Source organism: Bos javanicus, chromosome 12, assembly GCF_032452875.1.
Source record: "Bos javanicus breed banteng chromosome 12, ARS-OSU_banteng_1.0, whole genome shotgun sequence".
Classification (NCBI taxonomy): Eukaryota; Metazoa; Chordata; class Mammalia; order Artiodactyla; family Bovidae; genus Bos; species Bos javanicus.
In genome coordinates this window covers 69449138-69470648 of record NC_083879.1, presented here as the reverse complement: position 1 = coordinate 69470648, position 21511 = coordinate 69449138, and the positions used below count along the sequence as shown (strand labels likewise).

At 39.2% G+C, this 21511-nt stretch overlaps 1 protein-coding gene across 3 annotated transcripts in view; it reads left to right on the top strand.

Moving 5' to 3' along the window:
- Positions 1–15898, top strand: part of LOC133258052 (ATP-binding cassette sub-family C member 4) — a 184096-nt gene extending 168198 nt beyond the window's left edge. For all 3 annotated transcript variants that reach the window (XM_061434391.1, XM_061434389.1, XM_061434388.1), the window contains 4 exons: positions 3729–3901; positions 4327–4432; positions 9012–9146; positions 15554–15898. In XM_061434391.1, coding sequence (XP_061290375.1) covers positions 3729–3901; positions 4327–4432; positions 9012–9146; positions 15554–15661 — 522 coding nt within the window. In that variant the 3' untranslated portion in view covers positions 15662–15898. The remainder of the gene's footprint in view (positions 1–3728; positions 3902–4326; positions 4433–9011; positions 9147–15553) is intronic.
- The last annotated feature ends 5613 nt before the right edge of the window (positions 15899–21511 follow it).

Genomic DNA, 21511 nt, shown 5'->3' with positions numbered 1-21511 from the left:
CTGAAATCAGATTGATTATATTCTTTGCAGCCAGAGATGGAGAAGCCTATATGGTCAGCAGGAGCTGACTGTGGCTCAGATCATGAACTCCTTATTGTCAAATTGAGACTGAAATTGAAGAAAGTAGGGAAAACCACTAGACCACTGAGTTATGACCTAAATCAAATCCCTTACGATTATACAGTGGAAGTGAGAAATAGATTTAAGGGACTAGATCTGATAGACTGAGTGCCTGATGAACTATGGACAGAGGTTCGTGACATTGTACAGGAGACAGAGATCAAGACCATCCCCAAGAAAAAGGAATGTAAAAAAGCATAATGGCTGTCTGAGGAGGCCTTACAAATAGCTGTAAAAAGAAGAGAAGCAAAAAGCAAAGGAGAAAAAGAAAGATATACCCATTTGAATGCAGAGTTCCAAAAAATAGCAAGGAGAGATAAGAAAGCCTTCCTCAGTGATCAGTGCAAAGAAAGACTAGAGATCTCTTCAAGAAAATCAGAGACACCAAGGGAACATTTCATTCAAAGATGGGCTTCATAAAGGACAGAAATGATATGGACCTAACAGAAGCAGAAGATATTAAGAAGAGGGTGCAAGAATACACAGAAGAACTGTACAAAAAAGATCTTCACAACCCAGATAATCACGATGGTGTGGTCACTCACCTAGAGCCAGACATCCTGGAATGTGAAGTCAAGTGAGTCTTAGGAAGCATCACTATGAACAAAGCTACTGGAGGTGATGGAATTCCAGTTGAGCTATTTCAAATACTAAAAGATGATGCTGTGAAAGTGCTGCATTCAATATACTAGCAAATTTGGAAAGCTCAGCAGTGGCCACAGGACTGGAAAAGGTCAGTTTTCATTCCAATCCCAAAGAAAGGCAATGCCAAAGAATTCTCAAACTACCATGCAGTTGCACTCATCTCACACACTAGTAAAGTAATGCTTAAAATTCTTCAAGCCAGGCTTCAGCAATACATGAACTGTGAAGTTCCAGATGTTCAAGCTGGATTTAGAAAAGGCAGAGGAATGAGAGATCAAATTGCCAACATCCGCTGGATCACTGAAAAAGCAAGAGTTCTAGAAAAATATCTCTTACTGCTTTATTGACTATGCCTATGCCAAAGCCTTTGACTGTGTGGCTCACAACAAACTATGGAAAATTCTGAAGGAGATAGGAATACCAGCCCACCTTACCTGCCTCCTGAGAAATCTATATGCAGATCAAGAAGCAGCAGTTAGAACTGGACATGGAACAACAGACTGGTTCCAAATAGGAAAAGGAGTACATCAAGGCTGTATATTGTCACCCTGCTTATTTAACTTATATACAGAGTACATCATGGGAAACACTGGGCTGGAAGAAGCACAAGCTGGAATCAAGATTGCTGGGAGAAATATCAATAACCTAAGATATGCAGATGACACCACTCTTTCGGCAGAAAGTGAAGAAGAACTAAAGAGCCTCTTGATGAAAGTGAAAGAGGAGTGTATAAAAGTTGGCTTAAAGCTCAACATTCAGAAAACTAAAATCATGGCATCCGGTCCCATCACTTCATGGCAAATGGATGGGGAAACAGTGGAAACAGTGGCTGACTTTATTTTGGGTTCCAGTATCACTGTAGATAGTGACTGCAGCCATGAAATTAAAAGACCCTTACTCCTTGGAAGGAAAGTTATGACCAACCTAGACAGCATGTTAAAAAGCAGAGACATTACTTTGCTAACAAAGGTCCGTCCAGTCAAGGCTATGGTTTTTCCAGTGGTCATGTATGGATGTGAGAGTTGGACTGTGAAGAAAGCTGAGTGGCAAAGAATTGATTCTTTTGAACTGTGGTGTTGGAGAAGACTCTTGAGAGTCCCTTGGACTGCAGGGAGATCCAACCAGTCCATCCTAAAGAGGATCAGTCCTGAGTATTCATTGGAAGGACTGATGTTGAAGCTGAAACTCCAATACTTTGGCCACCTGATGCGAAGAACTGACTCATTTGAAAAGACCCTGATGATGGGAAAGATTGAAGGCAGGAGGAGAAGGGGACGACAGAGGATGAGATGGCTGCATGGTATCACCAACTAAAGGGACGTGAGTTTGAGTAAACTCCGGGAGTTGGTGATGAACAGGGAGGCCCGGCATGCTATAGTCCATGGGGTCGCAAAGGGTTGGACACGACTGAGTGACTGCACTGAATTGAACTGAAACCTGTAGCATCATTGTATTCCTCTGTTCAGGTAATATCTACTCAGTGTGGGCAATAGTAGTTTTTCATTATTAACTGAAAGATAAACGAAATCCTGGTAATAAAATGCTGTGAAGTTTCAGAAAACTTTTTTCAGAATGGTAAATCACACATTTGGATTGTGATAATAATTATTTATTAGGAGTCATGTTATTTTAATGCTGTAACATGAATACAGGTAACAGAAGAAGCCTGGTGCTTCTGCTCAGTTTTTATATGGATAGGTTCATTTCTAGAGGATTTTCTATTATTTGTGTTTTAGTTTCTACCACTTCCTTGAATTTCTTTACCCTTGCATGAAATAGATTTTGACTGTTAGCGTGCTAATGGTTTGTATATTTTAATACTAATTATTTTGTATATTTGCCCTAGTTCTAAAATTGATTCTAAGCTACTTATGACAGAAACTCTTTCTAGGTTTCTAAACCATACAGAGGTTCTTAAATATTCCTCATGTGACCCAGCCTCAGTTTTTTGCTTTTAAAAAGTAAGCACTTAATAGTTACTGAATAATTGCTTGATCTCTTCATTTCAGAAAAGTGTGGCTTATTTCCTTTAAAGAAGTCATATTTTTGTCATTGTTGTACAAATCCCAGTGACCAATTGCTCACATTGTTGTTTTGAATTTGTACCTTTTGTCATTTAGTGTCAGTCTTCCAGGCTCTGAAATCTGCAATTTATAGGGAATTCAACTCTGAGCATTTTGATTCTGAGGTGTCACAATTTCCTGCCAGTATTTCTAGGTTCTGAAAGCAGATTATCTTTGGCAGTCAAAGTTTTTTTTATTTCTTTTTAATTTTGTAATACTGGTTAATCTTGTAACAATGGATTAAACACTATCCACTCCCATAGGCGGGGGAAATAAAACATTATGTTGTGTCTTGTGTTTCACAAGATCTTCATTCATTATGAAACTTTCACGATGTTGAAGTTAAATAGCCTTGAGTGGCCTAGTAGTATAGTGTTAAACTTGGGAAAGAAGCCCCCTGAATAGGCTTAAGGGTTACAGCTGTACAGTTAGTCATTGTTTGAATTTTTTTTTTTTTAAACTTTCAGACCTTCCAAAATGAATTCTTCATAGGATTATGTCTTTAGAGAACCATACTTCCTGCAGGAATTAAAAACATTTTTTTTCTCTGTAGAGTACTGACTCCACTGCAGGATGTAGTTTGGGAAACTTGAGTCAGCCATAAAGATCCCGATTAAATCACACTGAGAGAAACAGCTTCATTTTTTGAGAGACTTTCTGAACCAGTCCCTAGGTGAGGTCCCTAGTAGGTGTCCTGTGGCAGGATAGGTCACTGAGACCTTTCTGTCCTTCACTGACTCCACTGTCTTCCTTGCTGTTATGAAGGAGCTCTCCCTATCACCTGGCTGTACATGTAGGACATGTAAGAAGTCCTGATGACCTCAAAGCACTAAGTCTAAGAGGCTTGTCCCCTTTAGTAGTAGTACCTTTAGGAAAATGTCCTTCTTTCTGTATCCACAGGTGCAACTGAAGGAAGCCATCGAAGATCTTCCTGGTAAAATGGATACTGAATTAGCAGAATCCGGATCAAACTTTAGTGTTGGACAGAGACAACTGGTGTGCCTTGCCAGGGCTATCCTCAGGAAAAATCGGATATTGATTATTGACGAAGCCACGGCCAATGTGGATCCAAGGTACAGAGCTTTGGCCCATGAAATTGAAATGTGAAGTTTAAATGTGGTAAAAGGAAAACAAACGAATATTGCTGAGAAATGTTCTAAGTGCTCTCTTTTGCCCACATTTATCTCTTGATCACATTAATTTTAGAAAACAGAGAAAGAAACCAAAACGTGTTAATGTTGTTATGAGGCATCCTAAGAGAGTTTGATTTCTAGTCCAGCTCCTGATAGTTTCAGGAAATTTCTAAGGAAGACTGTTTTACATTGTTTTATAAAAAGTCTGTTAAAGAGACTTTTTTCTACTCAGTTTTTGGCGAGCAAGATTATGTCTTAAAGTATTGATTTTTAAAAGTCTTATGAAAATATTATGTGGTAATTTTTTCTGAAGTCTGCTCTTTCTGTCTTTACCGAACTAATTACTTCAACTTCTTTGTTTCTAGAACTGATGAGTTAATACAAAAAAAAATCCGTGAGAAATTTGCCCACTGCACTGTGCTAACCATAGCACACAGATTGAATACTATTATTGATAGCGACAAGATAATGGTAAGACGCTCTCCTGTGTTATTTCAGTTATTTCCATTTATGTTCCATTTTTCAGTGTATCTTTCCATGTAAAACATGATAGTAATGTCCAGTTAGTTAGTTTTTCCTCTTATTCTTGACAGTAACTCCAGTATGGACCCACACTTTTAGAATGTGCTATTAAATAACATATATAGTAACTTTATATTTTCATATTAAAAGTTTGTTTGATTTGTTATTTTTCATTAAGATGAAAAACCAGAAAAATAATTCAGATGCTAGGCAAGGCTTCAAATTTCACTGTTCAAGAACACAGTCATTTCCCCTATGTCACAGATTTTTTTCCCTGGATTTTTGGATTCCCTTAATCATAAAATCAGCCTTTCATTTAGACTGCCTAGAAGTTGTCAGGTTAGGTTGCAGAATTTCTCAGCTTTTGGAATATTGACAAGATTTCCTGAGGGGAGTCTTTGAGAAAAGGCCTAGTGAGAAAAACGAAGCATTTCAACAAATAGCATTTAATTTAGGAAATCTTATTACATAGGAATTGGAGGCATGGAAAAATAAAAGATATACTGTGCCAATTGTGTTAGTTAGCAACTATCTAGGTTAGATCTCCAGACATCGCTCTCATAATTTTGCCCTCTGGTGGCTTAGGCTAAGGTGGTAGCAGTGGAAATGGTAAGATGGTTGGATTTGGGATCGAGAAGAACATGGAGCCAAGTGGACTGTGTGATGGATTGAACGTGGGATCTGAGGGAAGAGAGAGAAGTCAGTGCTAGTGTCTGGGTGTGGAGACTGAGCATGTGGGTGAATGGGGAAGATGGAGAGAGAAGGGAAACGCAAGGATTCTCTTTGAAGCCTCTCCCCTTTGCAGTGACTGGACTTTTTTCCGTGGTTGACCTTGCCCTTCACTGTGGAGCTCCCCTTCCCACTCCTGTGTTAGGTGACCTTCGGTTTAGGGCTCCCTGGTTGGGTCGTCAGTGATGTGACGGGGAGGTCCTGTGGGGAAGTGTAAACTTGGCCACTTGCTTACATCTTGGTCTGAGCTGGTGGCAGTTGCTGACTCCTTTGGTAGGCAGGACAGGATGAGACTTGATGGGACCTAAGAGATGCGCTACCGCAGCTTCAGAGGTGGGGTATTGTCCTCTGTGCTCCACCCACCCCAGATTTAAACCTTGTGTTTTGTTCTAAAACTTCTGATTACCAGTCAACTTTTCAATTCGGCAAAAAAGAAACACCATAAATAATGTTCTTTCTCAAAGCTTTCATTTTTGAGACAGTTTTTTTCTTGTGTGATTTAGAAATATAGACATACTTGGTTTAACTGTGCTTTGCAGATGTTGTAGTTTTTACAAATGGATGGTCTGTGGCAACCCTAAGTCGAGAAAGTCTATCAAGTCCATTTTCCAATTGCATGTGCTTATTGCTCCATGTCTCTGTGTCACCTTTTGGTAACTCTCAGCTCTATTCCACATTCACTACTTTCACTATCATATTTGTTATGGTGATCTGTGATCTTTGATCACTGATCTTTGATGTTATTAGTCTGCCTTGCTGAAGGCCCTGATGATGGTTAGCAGGTTTTTGGCAATGAAGTATTTTTAAATTAAGGCAGACTTAATGCTGTTGCAGGCTTGCTAGGCTACAATGTAGTGTGAACATAACTTCAATACACCCTGGGAAATCAGAATATTTGAGTGCTTCACTTTATCGTGATATTCACACCTTCATGGTGTTCTAGAAATGAATCCCATAATTCTCTGAGGGATGCCCCCACTTGTATCCTTTGCAGAAAGTATTCCTTTTCAGAAAGTATTCCTACTTTCTGGAAATTTTTCCAGGAAGTGTTCCTAAAGCTTTAATGTGGACATAAAGACAAGTGAATTTGCTACAAAGCCCAATGCTCCAGAAAGCGGGCGGCCAGCCTCAGTCGGGGAGGGGCTGGGGAAGTGACAGATGCTGATGAAGGGCAGGGCCAACAGTGTTGTCACCATAAGGTCGTGTAATTACAAGCGCTTACGGTGTAATAATCACATTTTGTTGCACTGATGAATACTTCTGCACAAAGACGGATGGATATGGTTTTGTTTACTGTAAGTACATCAAGCAGAAGGCTTGTTGGGAAACAACTGTGACCTAATTAATAGCTTTGTTTATATGTTGACTCTCCAAAGGGATTTACCCAGTTTTGGTTCATTAAGCACCATTAATGTGTTAGGCTAAGAATTCTATTTTACAAAGATGTTCTCTCAATTTTAAGTTTATTAAACATGATGGAGTCATAATGACAGCTAATGTAATCTTCCTTACTTTCTCTGTTGTCAAAAAACAGTGGAGCAAGACAGACAAATGAGAAATCCTCTTTCTTCTACGACTCAGCACTATCTCTACATTAAATGCTCCTTCGTATACCGTTTAGAATTAGCTGGTTGCTTGTGTCCTGTTTTGTCTTCAGCCAGTAGCACAGCTTTTCCCTCCAATCCTTGCATACTCCAGTCTTCAGATCACCCCAGATTCTCCTTGGTAATATGAGCAAAGTTGGCCTATGAAAATCTACTATTGGCCTAACAGTATTGTTGCCCGTATTTTCAGTGTCTGCAGTTAGAGAATTTTTTGGAAATCTATGATGTAAAAAACAAGAGGCGAGAAACTCAGATCCCACCTCTTTTGTTTGTAGGCAGTCTTATGGTTTTTATATTCTTTGCTTTTCTTTATCAATTCAAACCTTGTTTTAGTAAGGTTTTCCTGGTAACCGAAAACCAGGAACTATTGTCGCGTGTCCACCTGGATTTGTCTCCACCCACACACAAAAAAAAACTGCCTTTATGCACAATCATTACATTGCTAATACTTTTAAGGGTCAAACAGATCTTTCTGCCTTTTATATTGTTAATCTTATTACTTTTTGAGAGCGTTACTTTTTTCCTGCCTTTCCCTTTATTAGGTATTGAGTAGTGCTGAGAACTACTATGTCCGTGACATCGTGTGTTTTAGACAATATGAAAGAAAATGGAAAGAGTTAGTGTTCATTCAAATTTGAATAAAGTAGAACGTTGGAAAAATATTAATGTTACTGCTTTCTATTGAAAAATATATAGTTTTTATAGTCAGAGAACTCAGAGGTGATTTTTAAAAGTTGTGGCTTTTGAAGAATGTGAAGCTCTTCATTGTATAAAGTAATTTAGTCTCTGGCATGAGAGAGACCTATGTTTTAAAATTGCATTTTTTTTCTTCAACATCAGGAAGAATGGTTATGCTGTATAATGCTATACTTAAGTAAAATTACACATTCAGGGCAAAGAAATTGGCATGTCAAATTATAGGACATTTTAATAATTATGTAGATGTAACAGATTCATTTATTTTTGAACTCTTTTGTGAGGCCTCCTCTTAGCAGGGATTCCCAGTAGTAAACAAAAGTTTAACAGGAAAATGGCCTTTATGAGACTTAATAAAATGTTTGCGATTAAATACCCTGGGACAGAGTTAACTATAATACCTAGATGTGGAAAAACAACCTGTGTCCTGCTTAGTGTCTCAGCGTATTCTCCAAAGATGCATTTACTCTAAATATGACCTAAATGAAGAACTAAGTACCACTTAACATCAGAACTGTTTTCCTAGGTACGTCATTTGGGCCAATGGCTTCAGACTCTTCCTTCCCTCTGAAACCATTAAGCAAAGCCACTAATAAGCAGAAAGGCAGAGTTAAGAGCCCCTTCCTCTACCTTTCAGTTTCTAATTAGTGGACATATTAATGAGCAATGAAATGCCCAAAAGGCCGGCAGCTGAAGAAAGAACAAGAAGCAAGGAAAGATAATTTGCGACAACAAATTCAGATGCTCGGGAATTCAGATTGGGTTGTCCTCGTGTGCTGTGCACGCAGGGATCGCTGGAATTTAGAGCTCAGTTTTTTAATTGCTTCTTTAGTCTCATCCAAAGAGAAAATTGGATTTCTAGAGATTTGTTTCTGTGCTGAGCAGTTCAGCTAAAGCTGTTGACGTAGCAGCTCTTTTTGTCAGTCTTTCACTCAGAACAATAAGCTACAGCCAAAGTCAGCACCTGAAATATTCCAGGAACCCAAAGAAATTCCAGAAGCATTTACTTTTTGTCCCCCCAGTGTTGCTCAGATTCTGTGAAACCAACGTGGAGTTAATTAATTTGGTGTCAGGTTACTGCCATCAGTTTATATGACATCAACCTACTTTGTAGCTAGATTGAGTTTGATTTTCTTGAATCAAAAAATTTCCCAACTCTGTGTATCTGTATAAACAGCCTTCAAAGCTCAGAGTCTGAGAGCTAAAAGCACTTACTAATGATAACAACCCCATGGGGCAGAATATAATATGGCGAGTGCAAGTAATCATAGTCTGAAACTTTCATTTTCTTCCTTTAACATTATAATAATAAAAGGTCGGGTTAGGCCTTTGTCTGCCTGGTAAAACAGGGTAATCAAACCCTTTAAACACCAGCCAGTGCTACCACCCAAATAGATTCTCTGTTCTCCCTGTCCTACCCCTTTCCGAAATATTGTCTGCATTATAATACGTTACTGCAAAACATTGTGTGCTAATGCTTTCTTTCTGCTGATCTACAGGTTTTGGATTCAGGGAGACTGAAAGAATATGATGAGCCATATGTTTTGCTGCAAAATAGAGACAGCCTATTTTATAAGATGGTGCAACAACTGGGCAAGGCCGAGGCCGCTGCCCTCACTGAAACAGCAAAACAGGTGAGCCCACTGTGGGGAGTTGTAATTAAAGTTCGTCTCCATGGTTCACTCCTCAAATGCTCTGGCACCAGGGGTCTGGTAACAAGCACTCTGTGCCCTTTTCAATTACAAGCCTTCAGAGACAAAGCTTCATGACTAGGTCTTAAGAATACTTTTGAGGTGGAAGACAGGGCTGCTGAGAATCTACAGCAGAGGTGGGGGAGGGGTCAGGATGTGCTCACACAAGTGAGATTTCGGATTGAACTGGCCACACGTTGGGACTCTGGGTTCAGATTCTCAGGGAACACAGAATAGTCTCATTTTGCAGACCCTTTACATTCATTCTGATTGGTGCTCAGCACATTTGTGATGCAAGTGCTGTTGAGGAATATCCTGGAAATTTGAGTGTTGGAAGAGAAAAAAAATGGAATGTTGTTTATCAGTCTAGAAAGATTTAGCACGGAAATGTGTGAATCACTTCTGTTTTCTAATCTGTAAGGGAATCTCCTCCATGGTATGTCACTTTCCTCCTGATTCTTCAGTGTTTAGAATTAGGTCCATTTGCCCCCCCACCCCCTACCTCCCCCCACCCCCCCCATGCTTCCTTTGCCTTCTAGAAGATGAAACTGTCATCAGGATAAGTCAGGATTCACAATGCCTTCACACTGTGGACTGAATTCTCTGTCATTGTTTTATCTCATTCATCCTCTTGGAAATGAAGACCAGTACCTGGGCAGGGTCACCAAGCTGGCTAAAAGAGTTTGGAGACAACAGAGACTGTGTTCTGAACTTTTCCTAATCACTTATATTGTATGCAAATATAGAGAAGCTGTACTCAGAGCGCTATATTTTCTTATCCCTGAAATTTCACATCACGAAACACTTTCATCCACTAGAGTGTCTCCCGGTTAGAACTTCCTGCTAAGATCCCATCATCCTTCTGGGATTCCCTGTGTAATCTCGTCACAAAACAGCCAGGAATCTCACTTTCTTTCACTTTCTACAGAAAGACATAAATACATATCCTGATTCCCATCCCAGTTGAGTATTTTAACATCATTTCTGCATATATACCTGGTCCTCGTAAGAGAACAGGCTGTCAGATTGTCAACTTTTAATATGTAAAAACATCAGAAATCGATGTACACTTCAGAGCTGTAACACCAAGAGGATTAGCCTGAGTCAACAAGCTTTTCACTCTAACAGAATTCAATCATTTGAAAACAAAACTCAACATCTGCAAAAGGGTTCTTCCAAGTCACGTTTTCTTGACTTCGTTGTTGATATCTGAAAATGTTGGTACAGGCGAGCTGAATCACTGTCTGATTGACCCTTTTAAATGATCCATGAAATAGTAAAGAAAAGTACCTGCTAGCTACATAAAGAGAACCACAGAGTAGGCTACTTAACAGAAACATTTCTCACAGTGCTGGGGGCTGGAAGTCTGAGGTCAAGGTGCCGGCAGGGGAGGCTTCCTCTGGGGTCTCTCCTTGGTTTGGAGGCGCCGTCTTCTGTCTCACATGGCCTTCCTTCTGTGTGCGTGTGTCCTGCTCTCCTCTTCTTATAAGGACTGCAGTCTGTTAGATTAGGACCCACCTTTATGACTTCATTATAACTGAATCATCCCTTTAAAGACCCTGTCTCCAAAAAAAATGACATTCTGGGGGACTGGTTGATTTAGGACTTCAACATGTAAAATTGGAGGGGACCCAGTTCATCATGTAACAAAGGATTATTGCCTGTCATTCATTTTCTTCTGTGATGAAGCAGACCTGATTGAGGGTTTTTTTTTTTTCTTTCTTTTTCTCGTTTTGTTTTTTGAAGTTTCTGTGTTCCCAGTATGTAACAGAAATTTCATTTTATCTATTCATGTTATCACCAGATACAACCCAAAAGTTATGAAATGTCATATCCTAGATCTAGGAGCCTGGACCAGTCTGAACAGATAGAGTTGGCACTTAGCATCCATGTAGCCTTGTGTCCCCCAAGGCCTCTGAGCCTCAGGTCCTCACCTGTGGGTAGGGCAGGGATTACAGCCCTGCCGGCTTCTTCCCTTATTACAGGGATCAGATGAGAGAGCAGGTGCTTAAGCGCTTTGAAAATATAGAGTGTTTTGTAATATAAAAGTGGGATCACTTTTTAAAAGGGTGTATATTGAACCCTTAGCTCCCAACAATAAGAAAATGTGCCCACAGTTCTTCTGAGTAGCATCAGAAAATAATTAAATTTTATTTTTAATAATCAGTTTTTAAAGAAATGATATATCTAATGCTACAAAATTCAAAAATCTTACATTTTAAAATCTTAACGTTTTAAAATTTTATTTATAAAATTACTTAATAAATTAAAAAGTCACTTTACCATTCCTGTCATTACAGGGCTCCTCTCCCAGGGTGGAGCCCCAGTACCATTTTTGACTATTCTGTTGACTTGTTCTGTGTACCAGTAAGAACTTGTGCATATGTGGCCTTCCTGTTTTTAAGCACAATGATAGCTGTTCCTTTTTTCATTATTACTATCTATGTGTATAGTTATCTCATTCTTTAATGGCTAAAAAGTATTTATCGTTTTTCTTCTTCTTTTTTTGTTTTTTTTGCTTTCTCTTTTCTAAACTTATTTTTAATTAAAGGATAATTGCTTTCCAGTATTGTGTTGGTTTCTCCAAAACATCAACATGAATAAGCCATAGGTATACGTAGGTCTCCTCCCTCTTGAGCCTCCCTCCTACCTCCCCACCATCCCACCCCTCTAGGTTGTTTCAGAGCCCCGATTTTCCATTCACTACTTTTATCTTCCCTTTCACTTTGTCATGTTTCATCTTTTGTTACTATTGCATGTTTCATTGTACTCAGATCTCTGTTGTTTACCGGTTGATTATCCTACTACATTTTCTTTCAATACATTATTTTTTTCATAATATTTGTCTGTTCAGTGAGTATTTCTTTCATCCATCATGTGCTTATCCTGTTCCTTTTCCTTTTTTTTTGTTTTACAAACTGTATTACCTTTTATTTATTATTATTGCTACTACTCACTTTTTAATTCTGTTATTTTAAGACCATATATTTGCTGGATAGTTGTGGCTAGCGCATCATTTCAGACTTAAGGGAATTCCCTCTGCTTTTAACATAGAAGCGCTCCCCATGACCCAGATTAAGACAGTGAGCATGTGTGTGGTAGAGAGAAACTGAGAATACATACTCATTTAGCCTGAACTTTTCCCTAACCTATAGAGCTGGGCAGCTACAATGCTGATTGTATTTCAGAATCTCTCTTGTCCTAGGACCTCACCTAGGACATGCTTTAGGCAAAGACAGCAATTCTCTATGATTCCTCATTGGCATCTTGGAATTCACCAGGTGGTTGGAGACCTGCTCTCCCATTGTTTCTCAGATCTGTTCTCTTTAGGTACCTTCTGTCTGGCTGGCTGCAGCCCATTGGATCCAGTTGCATAAGGCAGTTCATTCAGATATTTTGTCATTTGTGATTTCAAATCATTCCTGATTTCATCATATATTGGGCTTACTTTTTAATCTCCAGTGTCCTTGCTTCTGAGAGGATAAGAGAGGAAATCCAAAATTCTGTTAAATGAAAAGAAGAAATCCTCTCTAATTCTCCAGATAACTTTGATAATACACCTGCCAGGATGTGTACTAACATTATACCTGACTTAAAGATGAGGAGTTAGAGGGTGGCTGTGGTTAAACTAGGGCCACGTGGTTCAGTGAGAATGAATGGACAGAGTCTTGACTCCTAACTCTATATTTTTGAACCATCCATTGCTGACCTTTAGCCATGCATGAGAGAGTTTATAGCTTTGTTTCCATGTTGGAGTTGAAACACTGTTTCAACCTACATTGGAGGATGTCTAATGAACCAAACCGGAGTAGGACATGAAAAGTCTCAAGAAACCCAACACTCACTGGCCTTAATGTTTTGCTTGCCCTGAATTTGAACTTCTTTGGCATTGTGTCTTTTTAATCTTCATTAAAACCATTTTGATCTGGTAGTATTTTTCCTCAGATCAAGAAATTGAGGCAGAAGGGCCTAAGTAACTTCTCAAAGTCACAGGTGAGAAAGTGTTAAGTCTTTTAATTACCTGTCTGCCTCCTGAAAGTGAAAGTCGTTCAGTCGTGTCCAACTCTTTGCGACCCAATGGACTATACAGTCCATGGAATTCTCCAGGTCAGAATACTGGAGTGGGTAGCCTTTCTCTTTTCCAGGGGATCTTCAAAACCCAGGAATTGAACCAGGATCTCCTGCATTGCAGGATGATCCTTTACCAACTGAACTATGAGGGAAGCCCTGGATTACTGCCTCTTGGGTTACTATATTTATTGATTCAACTGTGTTTTAACTGCAAGCCTGCCCTACTGTGACGATAAAATCAGAAGATTCACCAAGGGACTCCTAGATGTTTTGTTTTCATTGTTCAAACCAGATGATGCTGCTACTTTCCGTGGGCTAAGGGGCCATGTCTCTGAGCCCAATCGTAATCACACCCAACATTTAGCTTACCCTGTTTTCATCCTGCAGTTTGTAGCCATCAATTAGTTCATATGAGGTAGGTCGTTGTCTCATTTCACAAAGTAGGCAGCCGATGTGGAGAGAGCTTAAGTGATTTTTCCAGGGTCAGCAGTGGTCCCAGGAGAGAGAGGTGAGACTGGGCTTTTCCATCCCAGGCTCAGCCCATCCACAAGGACTCTGCTTGACAAGCGTTCAGTCATCTCAGCTCCCTTCATAACCCACCCTGAAAAGGATGCCTTCTCTCACTCCTGCTGTCAGAGTGTGGGCTCCACCAGGGTAACAGATGAGACAAAGATCAAATCCAGGAGCTTATGCACACAGGAAGCTTGTTTTCATTTGGTTTCAAGTATTTTAGACCATTTTGGTTAAAAATTGCTAATAAAATTTTTTAATAAAAAGTGACATTGACAAGTGGTTTGGAGAAAGAACCAGTTGATGGGGGTGGTGTGTCAAGCATTAGAAATTGAAACTAGTTTCCTTTGAGGGAGTGCTGTTTTTAGTTTCACTAACAGTATTGTACATAAATATATAACAACTCAAGTATGGCAATTTTTGTAAAAATTGCAGAGGAAGATGAAATGCAGTTAGGCCCCCCCCAAGACCCTTACTTTTAGATACTTATATTATAATGGAAATAGGTTCAGATTTTACCCAGTGGGGTCCAAGCATTCTTGGAGAATTTCTTCTTTTTCTCAAGTGATATTTTAATATACAGCATTTCATATGCAGTGTGGTTTTGAGATTAGCAAGGATGCAGGCAATAAGAGAAAAGGTACACCTAATAAGAAAGTAGGTGTCTCAGAGCTTTTCTGTTTCAAATATGAAGCCCACCATCTCTCGTGATAACTTTGTTGACAGCATCCACAAATGGACTTAGAGTGAGGTTTAGTAAGAATCGTGTGTCTAAGCGACCCAGCATGTGACACGAGTCAGCCTCAGCTAGATGGTGCATTTTCTGTTTTAAAGACTTAAACAAAACTTTTCACATTCTTCCTTGGAGGAAAAAAATTACTTTTGAAGCCCTTTTTCACCTAAACACATTTGGAGATAAGAGCTCACAAGTCTTGACATTATTTCATTTTGTTATGTGTATCCGTCAAGGAACCAAGATACGATACAGCTACTAAAAAGTGATGATTGTGGAACAGAGAAACTTGACAGCATTTCATTTCCTTTGTGTTCTGATTATACATTTATCAGAAAACCTGTATCTCTTCCAGTTCAGCTAGAAATTGGTAGAATTCAAGAACTCAAAGGCCTGGCAAAGAACTGTCGTATTATTTGGTATCATCTTGCATTTTAGAGAAGTTGCTTGGTTGAGTCATTGTTAAAGCTTTTGATTCTCTTTTCATTCTTGGGACCCACTATCCACAGATCACATTTCTATAGGCTCTATAACTGCTTTGCCGCACAAATTAAACGCCAGGATATTTCATACATATACGCCAGCGTTTCAATGCTTGTCAATCAGAGTTTATAAAATATAGGGATTACAACCTGATATTAACATCCAAATCGATTGTGCTCATTTTATGTGTGAAAATGAGAAAGCCTCATGCAGACGCTAGATTCCCAGCCTCTTTGTCACGTTTTTAATTTCTCTCCAGGCTTTGAGTCAGTAAGATGATTTTGCTTATCAATTTAATGTACTGATAAAGCATATCTGTGGATCAGAATGATCAGAACTGTAGTGGATCTACAGGTTGTTTGGCATTAAGCCCAGCCCCACTGAGGGTTTTAATGGGGCTACTTCCTCCATAGAATAAATACATCCCTGGTTTTTAATATTGTGTCTCCGCTAGTGATTGCTTCATATGAAAAGTGGACAGAGAAATGCACTGCCTTAGGCAGGAGGACTTGAAAACTTTTAAACATGTTTTTATACCTGTCTTTTTTTTTAGGTGTACTTCAAGAGGAATTATCCAGATATTACTCACAATGGCCATGTGGTTATGAACGCTTCCAGTGGACAGCCCTCAGCCTTAACGATTTTTGAGACAGCACTGTGATTCTACCATGACGTCAAGTCTGTTCCAGAGGCAATTTTCCAATAGTTTTTGCACTGTGTTAACTACATTTTACTTATTTTTATATCAGCAGCAGATATTTACACATAGAATATTGTTAGTCTATTTGGATTTTTTTCCTGCAACTTCACCCAGTGGTTTCAGGCTCTTAACAAAATTATTATTATTATTTATATGTTAATAGTATTTTTGTCTTATCTAAATCAGAGGTACGGGCCACCAATAAAAACTGTCTACCAGGTTTCGTGCCTTAAAGAGACTCCAGAGCCAAAGCACATTTTCTAAGGTGTAAGACAAAGTTGTCATAGATGTTTTTTTACTGTCCCCAAATTACATATTCCTTTCTAGTTATATCAGGGATTCTGTTTACTTGAAGACTCTGTGAAAGTTGCCATTTTGCCTTACCACTTTCTTTAACATAAGTAGGATCCACTATTCCCCACCAAAGACCTCTAATTAAGCTAGTACAAAATAGGGAAAACAAAAAATACACTTTAGTTGAAATTACAATAGGACGCGTTACCTAGGAGAGCCCCTCCTCCCCACCCCCCAAGATAAATGGTTAAAATACATGAAGGTCAGTATTTCATTATATCTTCTAAAAGAGATGGAAGAGAAAGGAATGCTTTCAGAAAATTGCCACTCTATGGGAATTTGATAATGATAGACACATGAGTGATTGATCAGCTTCTAGAGTCCATGGCTCTGACTTGATATACCTGTTGCAGTTTTAGATTCAGCTTGGTGATATTTCAAAAAGGCCATGCTGCTAACTGAAATTCCTGAGTATGAGGTGGTGATTTCATCTGGATTTCTCATGACGATTGACCCTCTACTGGCATAAGCCTTTTGGTTTAGCCATCATTGAAATCCTGTCTAAATAGAAAGAGAAAAATAGAAAGTGAGAAAAATAGAAAGCCGTTGCCTACATTGACTGCGTTTATGCCCTGTGTTCTCAGGATGCATCAGGAAGGTTCACTTTCATGAGCCTGCCCAGGTTAGTTTACTTCTGACCACTAATTGCACTTTGTCTAGATCTTTCAGATCAGTAGATCAACAAACCACAATACTTCTAGGGCCTACAGTACTTGATTTGAGCTGTAGGTCCTTAGCTTTTCTTCATGGTGGTGGCTATGGTGTATTGATTTCAAGTTACTAAAGTTACTGCCCTGGTTTTAAGTGTACTCTCATGACCTCTCAATAAGGCATAACCACCCTCAAATTGCATATGTTTATATATATATGTGCCTTCTGATAGCTGGTATTTGGACTCTTTACCAGAGAGAAACAGATATTTCATAGAATCAAGCCTTAAAAACCACATACTCAGCAAACTACCCAAATACATTGAGTGTAGTTTGTATTTAGAAATAATACGGTTAATGTTTAGTCCAATAATTATGTAGTAGTCATCGTTCTTATTTCAGGAGACTGAAATGACAACAAGGATAATATTGAGGTTTGTTAAAACAGTGGAAATATTTGAAATGTATATGTATGTGTTTATTTGGCCTTTAGAGGTTTGTTTGGGTGTTTTTGTTTTTTTTTTTTATCTTTAAAGGCAGTTAAATGTTTCTATTTTATTTCTTTTTCAATGGCATTATAGACTTTTTAAATGGAACAAAATTTAGTTGAAATAAATTTTTTCATCTCCAATGATCTGTGTTTTCATTTTTAGAGGTCTGACTCATGTCCTTCCTATTGAAAGCTTGTGTGTTTCCTTGAGATCCGTTCCCATCTCTTCTTGGTTAAACGTACACCAGATGCTCTATGCCGAGAGGTGGGTGGCACTGATTTAAACAGTTGCTACTGAAGTAAGCCCAGCTGTATCCCTTCCATTAAGGGAAAATCATAGCTTATGTTCCAGGATTGCTGCTGCTGCTGCTAAGTCACTTCAGTCATGTCTGACTCTATGTCACCCCATAGACCACAGCCCACCAGGCTCCCCCATCCCTGGGATTCTCCAGGCAAGAATACTGGAGTGGGTTGCCATTTCCTTCTCCAATGCATGAAAGTAAAAAGTGAAAATGAAGTTGCTCAGTCGTGTCCAAGTCTTAGCGACCCCATGGACTACAGCCTACCAGGCTCCTCCGTCCATGGGGTTTTCCAGGCAAGAGTACTGGAGTGGGGTGCCATTGCCTTCTCCGGTCCCAAGATTGAATCAAGTATTAAATTGTTGGAGTTGGGGGGTTTTTATTTTTGTACCAAACTAGCAAGAAACCTCTACTGCTGCTACATTTAAATTGCCTACAGGATATATGTTCTCAAAGTGTAGTCATTAGGCCAGCAGCAGCAGCATCACCTGGAAACTTGTTAGAAATGCTGATTCTTGTGTCCCGTATCTACTAAATCAGAAACACTGGTGGTGGGGACCACTGGTCCCCAGTTGCCTTAACAAGGCCTAAGGGTGATTGTGATGCAGTCCAACGTCTGAGAACCAGTAACACAGGAAATAAAGAACTCCTAAAACTCATTAAGAAAAACACAGAACGCCCAATTAGAGAAATGGACAAGAGACTCAAATAGGCCCTTCACAGAAGAGAATATCCAAATGGCCAAAAACTGCAAAAGGGCTCAGTCTCATTAGTTACCAAGGAAATGCAAATTAAAACCTCAACAAGATACCACTAAACACCCAGTAGAGTAGCTAAAATTAAAAAGGTTGAGAATAAGAATTAAGTGCAGATGAAGCAGTGGGAACTCTTGTGCACTGCTGCGTGTGCAAAAAAGTATATGTTGACATAAACTTTGGAAAACAACTTGACAGCATTTACTCATACTGTGTGCCCTCAGATCCATTAATTCTGCTCCAAACATACACACTTGTTCAAGGATGTTCTTAGAAACCTAATTCCTAGTAGCCACAAACTAGACATTATCCATATGCTCTTCAACAGCAGAAGGAAAATGGGCTGTGATGTAATAGAATATCCCCCAGCAATGATAGCAGTTGAACATCAACCACCCAGGTGCAACACAAACTTAAGCCTGACCCCCAAAGAAAATGTATGATTCCCTTTACACAAAGTTCAGACATAGTTACAATCAAATCATAGTGTTCAAAGTCAGCTTCTGAGTTACTTAAAATCTCTTGTTGGGGGGAGTGGGGTTAGGTGGATATTGGTTGGGCTCTTCATTTCTTTTCCTCACTTCTTTGTTGCATGTCATAATTCACAATTAACTAAAAAGAAAGTTCTCGGCCTCATTTTTCTTGTAGAATCACATTCAAATGCAGCGGTCCGGTAATCTAAAGGTGAACAATCTATACCTGAGGAGTTATTTTTGCTGAGTTGTTAAAATATGAACTCTGCACAACGGTTGTCTTCTAGCCCATAGCAAATGGCTTCATGTGAAGCTCTTGGTATAATAGAGTTCAAGGTCTGCATCTTGTCTGAACAACCAAAGTAAATCCTACTTCGTCTCTCCAATTCTGTCCAAGTGGTTCTAGATTTTATTTTTTTTTAACCACTTTATTGAGGTATGATTGACATACCAAAAGTTGTACATAGTTAATGGAAACACCTTGAAAAGTTTGAAGATAGTACACACTCAATGAAATCAACCTCACCAGCTATGCCATAAACATATCAATCACCTCCAAAAGTTTCCTCCCACCCTCCTTTTTAATCTCCACTAGTAGGAAAGAGACAAGCACGTCAGTCTAATGCTAACTGCTTTCAATAACAGCATAAATGTGTTTTCTGAAGAAACAATTGAAGTCAATTCCACAAGGCAGTGATTTAGACTAAGTATGATGATTTGGTGAGTTAAATATTAATATGTACCTTTACATAAGGTACATATGACCGTATGTAAATTGATGAAAATCTGGGTTTTTCTTTCGGATAGTTTGTCTAGAGATAAATAGAAGCCTCTCTTCTCAAATCTGAGTATTTTTCATATCGAATTCTGAGAAATTTAAAGATGTTCAGATTCTTAGGGCTTGAGTGTGTTAGATTGAGCACCTGTGTTTGTAAGTCAGGCTGTGTATGACATTCTGGATACCACATCTCGAGAAAATTTCTTTGTAATTTCACTAATGTATTTCAGGGAACGGATGAACTTTTATTAAAAGCAAGGAAATCTTTCACATGGAATGAGGAAAACAGAGACAGTTCAAATTCAAAACAAAACTCCAAAATCCATGTTCGTATAATCAACCCAGTTTAGTCTCCAAATGACCTAATTCTCCAAAGTTCATTTATTGAAACTGAATAAGTACAGTATGTGTCACTAAAGGAAATTGGTTCAGTTCAGTTGCTCAGTTGTGTCTGACTCTGCAACCCCATGGACTGCAGCACACCAGGCTTCTCTGTCCATCACCAACTCCCAGAGTTTACTCAAACTCATGTCCATCAAGTTGGTGATGCCATCCAACCATCTCATCCTCTGTTGTCCCCTTCTTCTGCCTTCAATCTTTCCCAGCATCAGGGTCTTTTCCAATGAGTCAGTTCTTCGCATCAGGTGGCCAAAGTATTGGAGTTTCAGCTTCAGCATCAGTCCTTCCGATGAATATTTAGGACTGATTTCCTTGAGGATTGACTGGTTTGATCTCCTAGCAGTCCAAGGGACTCTCAATAGTCTTCACCAAAACCACAGTTCAAAAGCATCAATTCTTCAGTGCTCAGCTTTCTTTATAGTCCAACTCTCACATCCATACGTGACTACTGGAAAAACCAGAGCTTTGACTAGACAGACCGTTGTTGCAAAGTAATGTCTCTGCTTTTTAGTATGCTGTCTAGGTTGGTCATAGCTTTTCTTCCAAGGAGCAAGTGTCTTTTTAATTTCGTGGCTGCAGTCACCATCTGCAGTGATTCTGGAGCACCCCCAAATAAAGTCTCCCACTGTTTCCATTGTTTCCCCTTCTATTTGCCATGAAATGATGGGACCATATCCTCTGATCTTAGTTTTCTGAATGTTGAGTTTTAACCCAACTTTTTCACTCTCCTCTTTCACTTTAGTCAAAGAGGCTCTTTATTTCTTCACTTTCTGCCATAAGGGTGGTGTCATCTGCATATCTGAGATTACTGATATTTCTCCTGGCAGTCTTGATTCCAGCTTGTGCTTCTTCCAGCCCAGCATTCAGTATGATCTATTCTGCATATAAGTTAAATAAGCAGGGTCACAATATACAGCCTTGACATACTCCTTTCCCGATTTGGAACCAGTCTGTTGTTCCATGTCCAGTTCTAACTGTTGCTTCTTGACCTGCATACAGATTTCTCAGGAGGCAGATCCGGTGGTCTGGTATTCCATCTCTTTAAGAATTTGCCACAATTTGTTGTGATCCACAGAGTCAAAGGCTTTGACGTAGTCAATAAAGCAGAAGTAGATGTTTTTCTGGAACTCTTGCTTTTTTGATGATCCAGTGGATGTTTGTAATTTGATCTCTGGTTCCTCTGCCTTTTCTAAATCCAGCTTGAACATCTGAAAGTTCATGGGTCACGTAGTGTTGAAGCCTGGCTTGCAGAAGCCTGGCTAGCATTACTTTGCTAGCGTGTGAGATGAGTGCAATTGTGCGGTAGTTTGAACATTCTTTGGCATTGCCTTTTTTGGGGATTGGAATGAAAACTGACATTTTCCAGTCCTGTGGCCACTGCTGAGTTTTCCAAATTTGCTGGCATATTGAATGCAGCAGTTTTACAGCATCATCTTTTAGGATTTGAAATAGCTCAATTGGAATTCCATCACTTTGTTCATAGTGATGCTTCCTAAGGCCTCAATTGGAATTCCATCACTTTGTCCAGTAGCTTTGTTCATAGTGATGCTTCCTTTTTTTTTTTTTTCATAGTGATGCTTCCTAAGGCCCACTTGACTTCTCATTCCAGGATG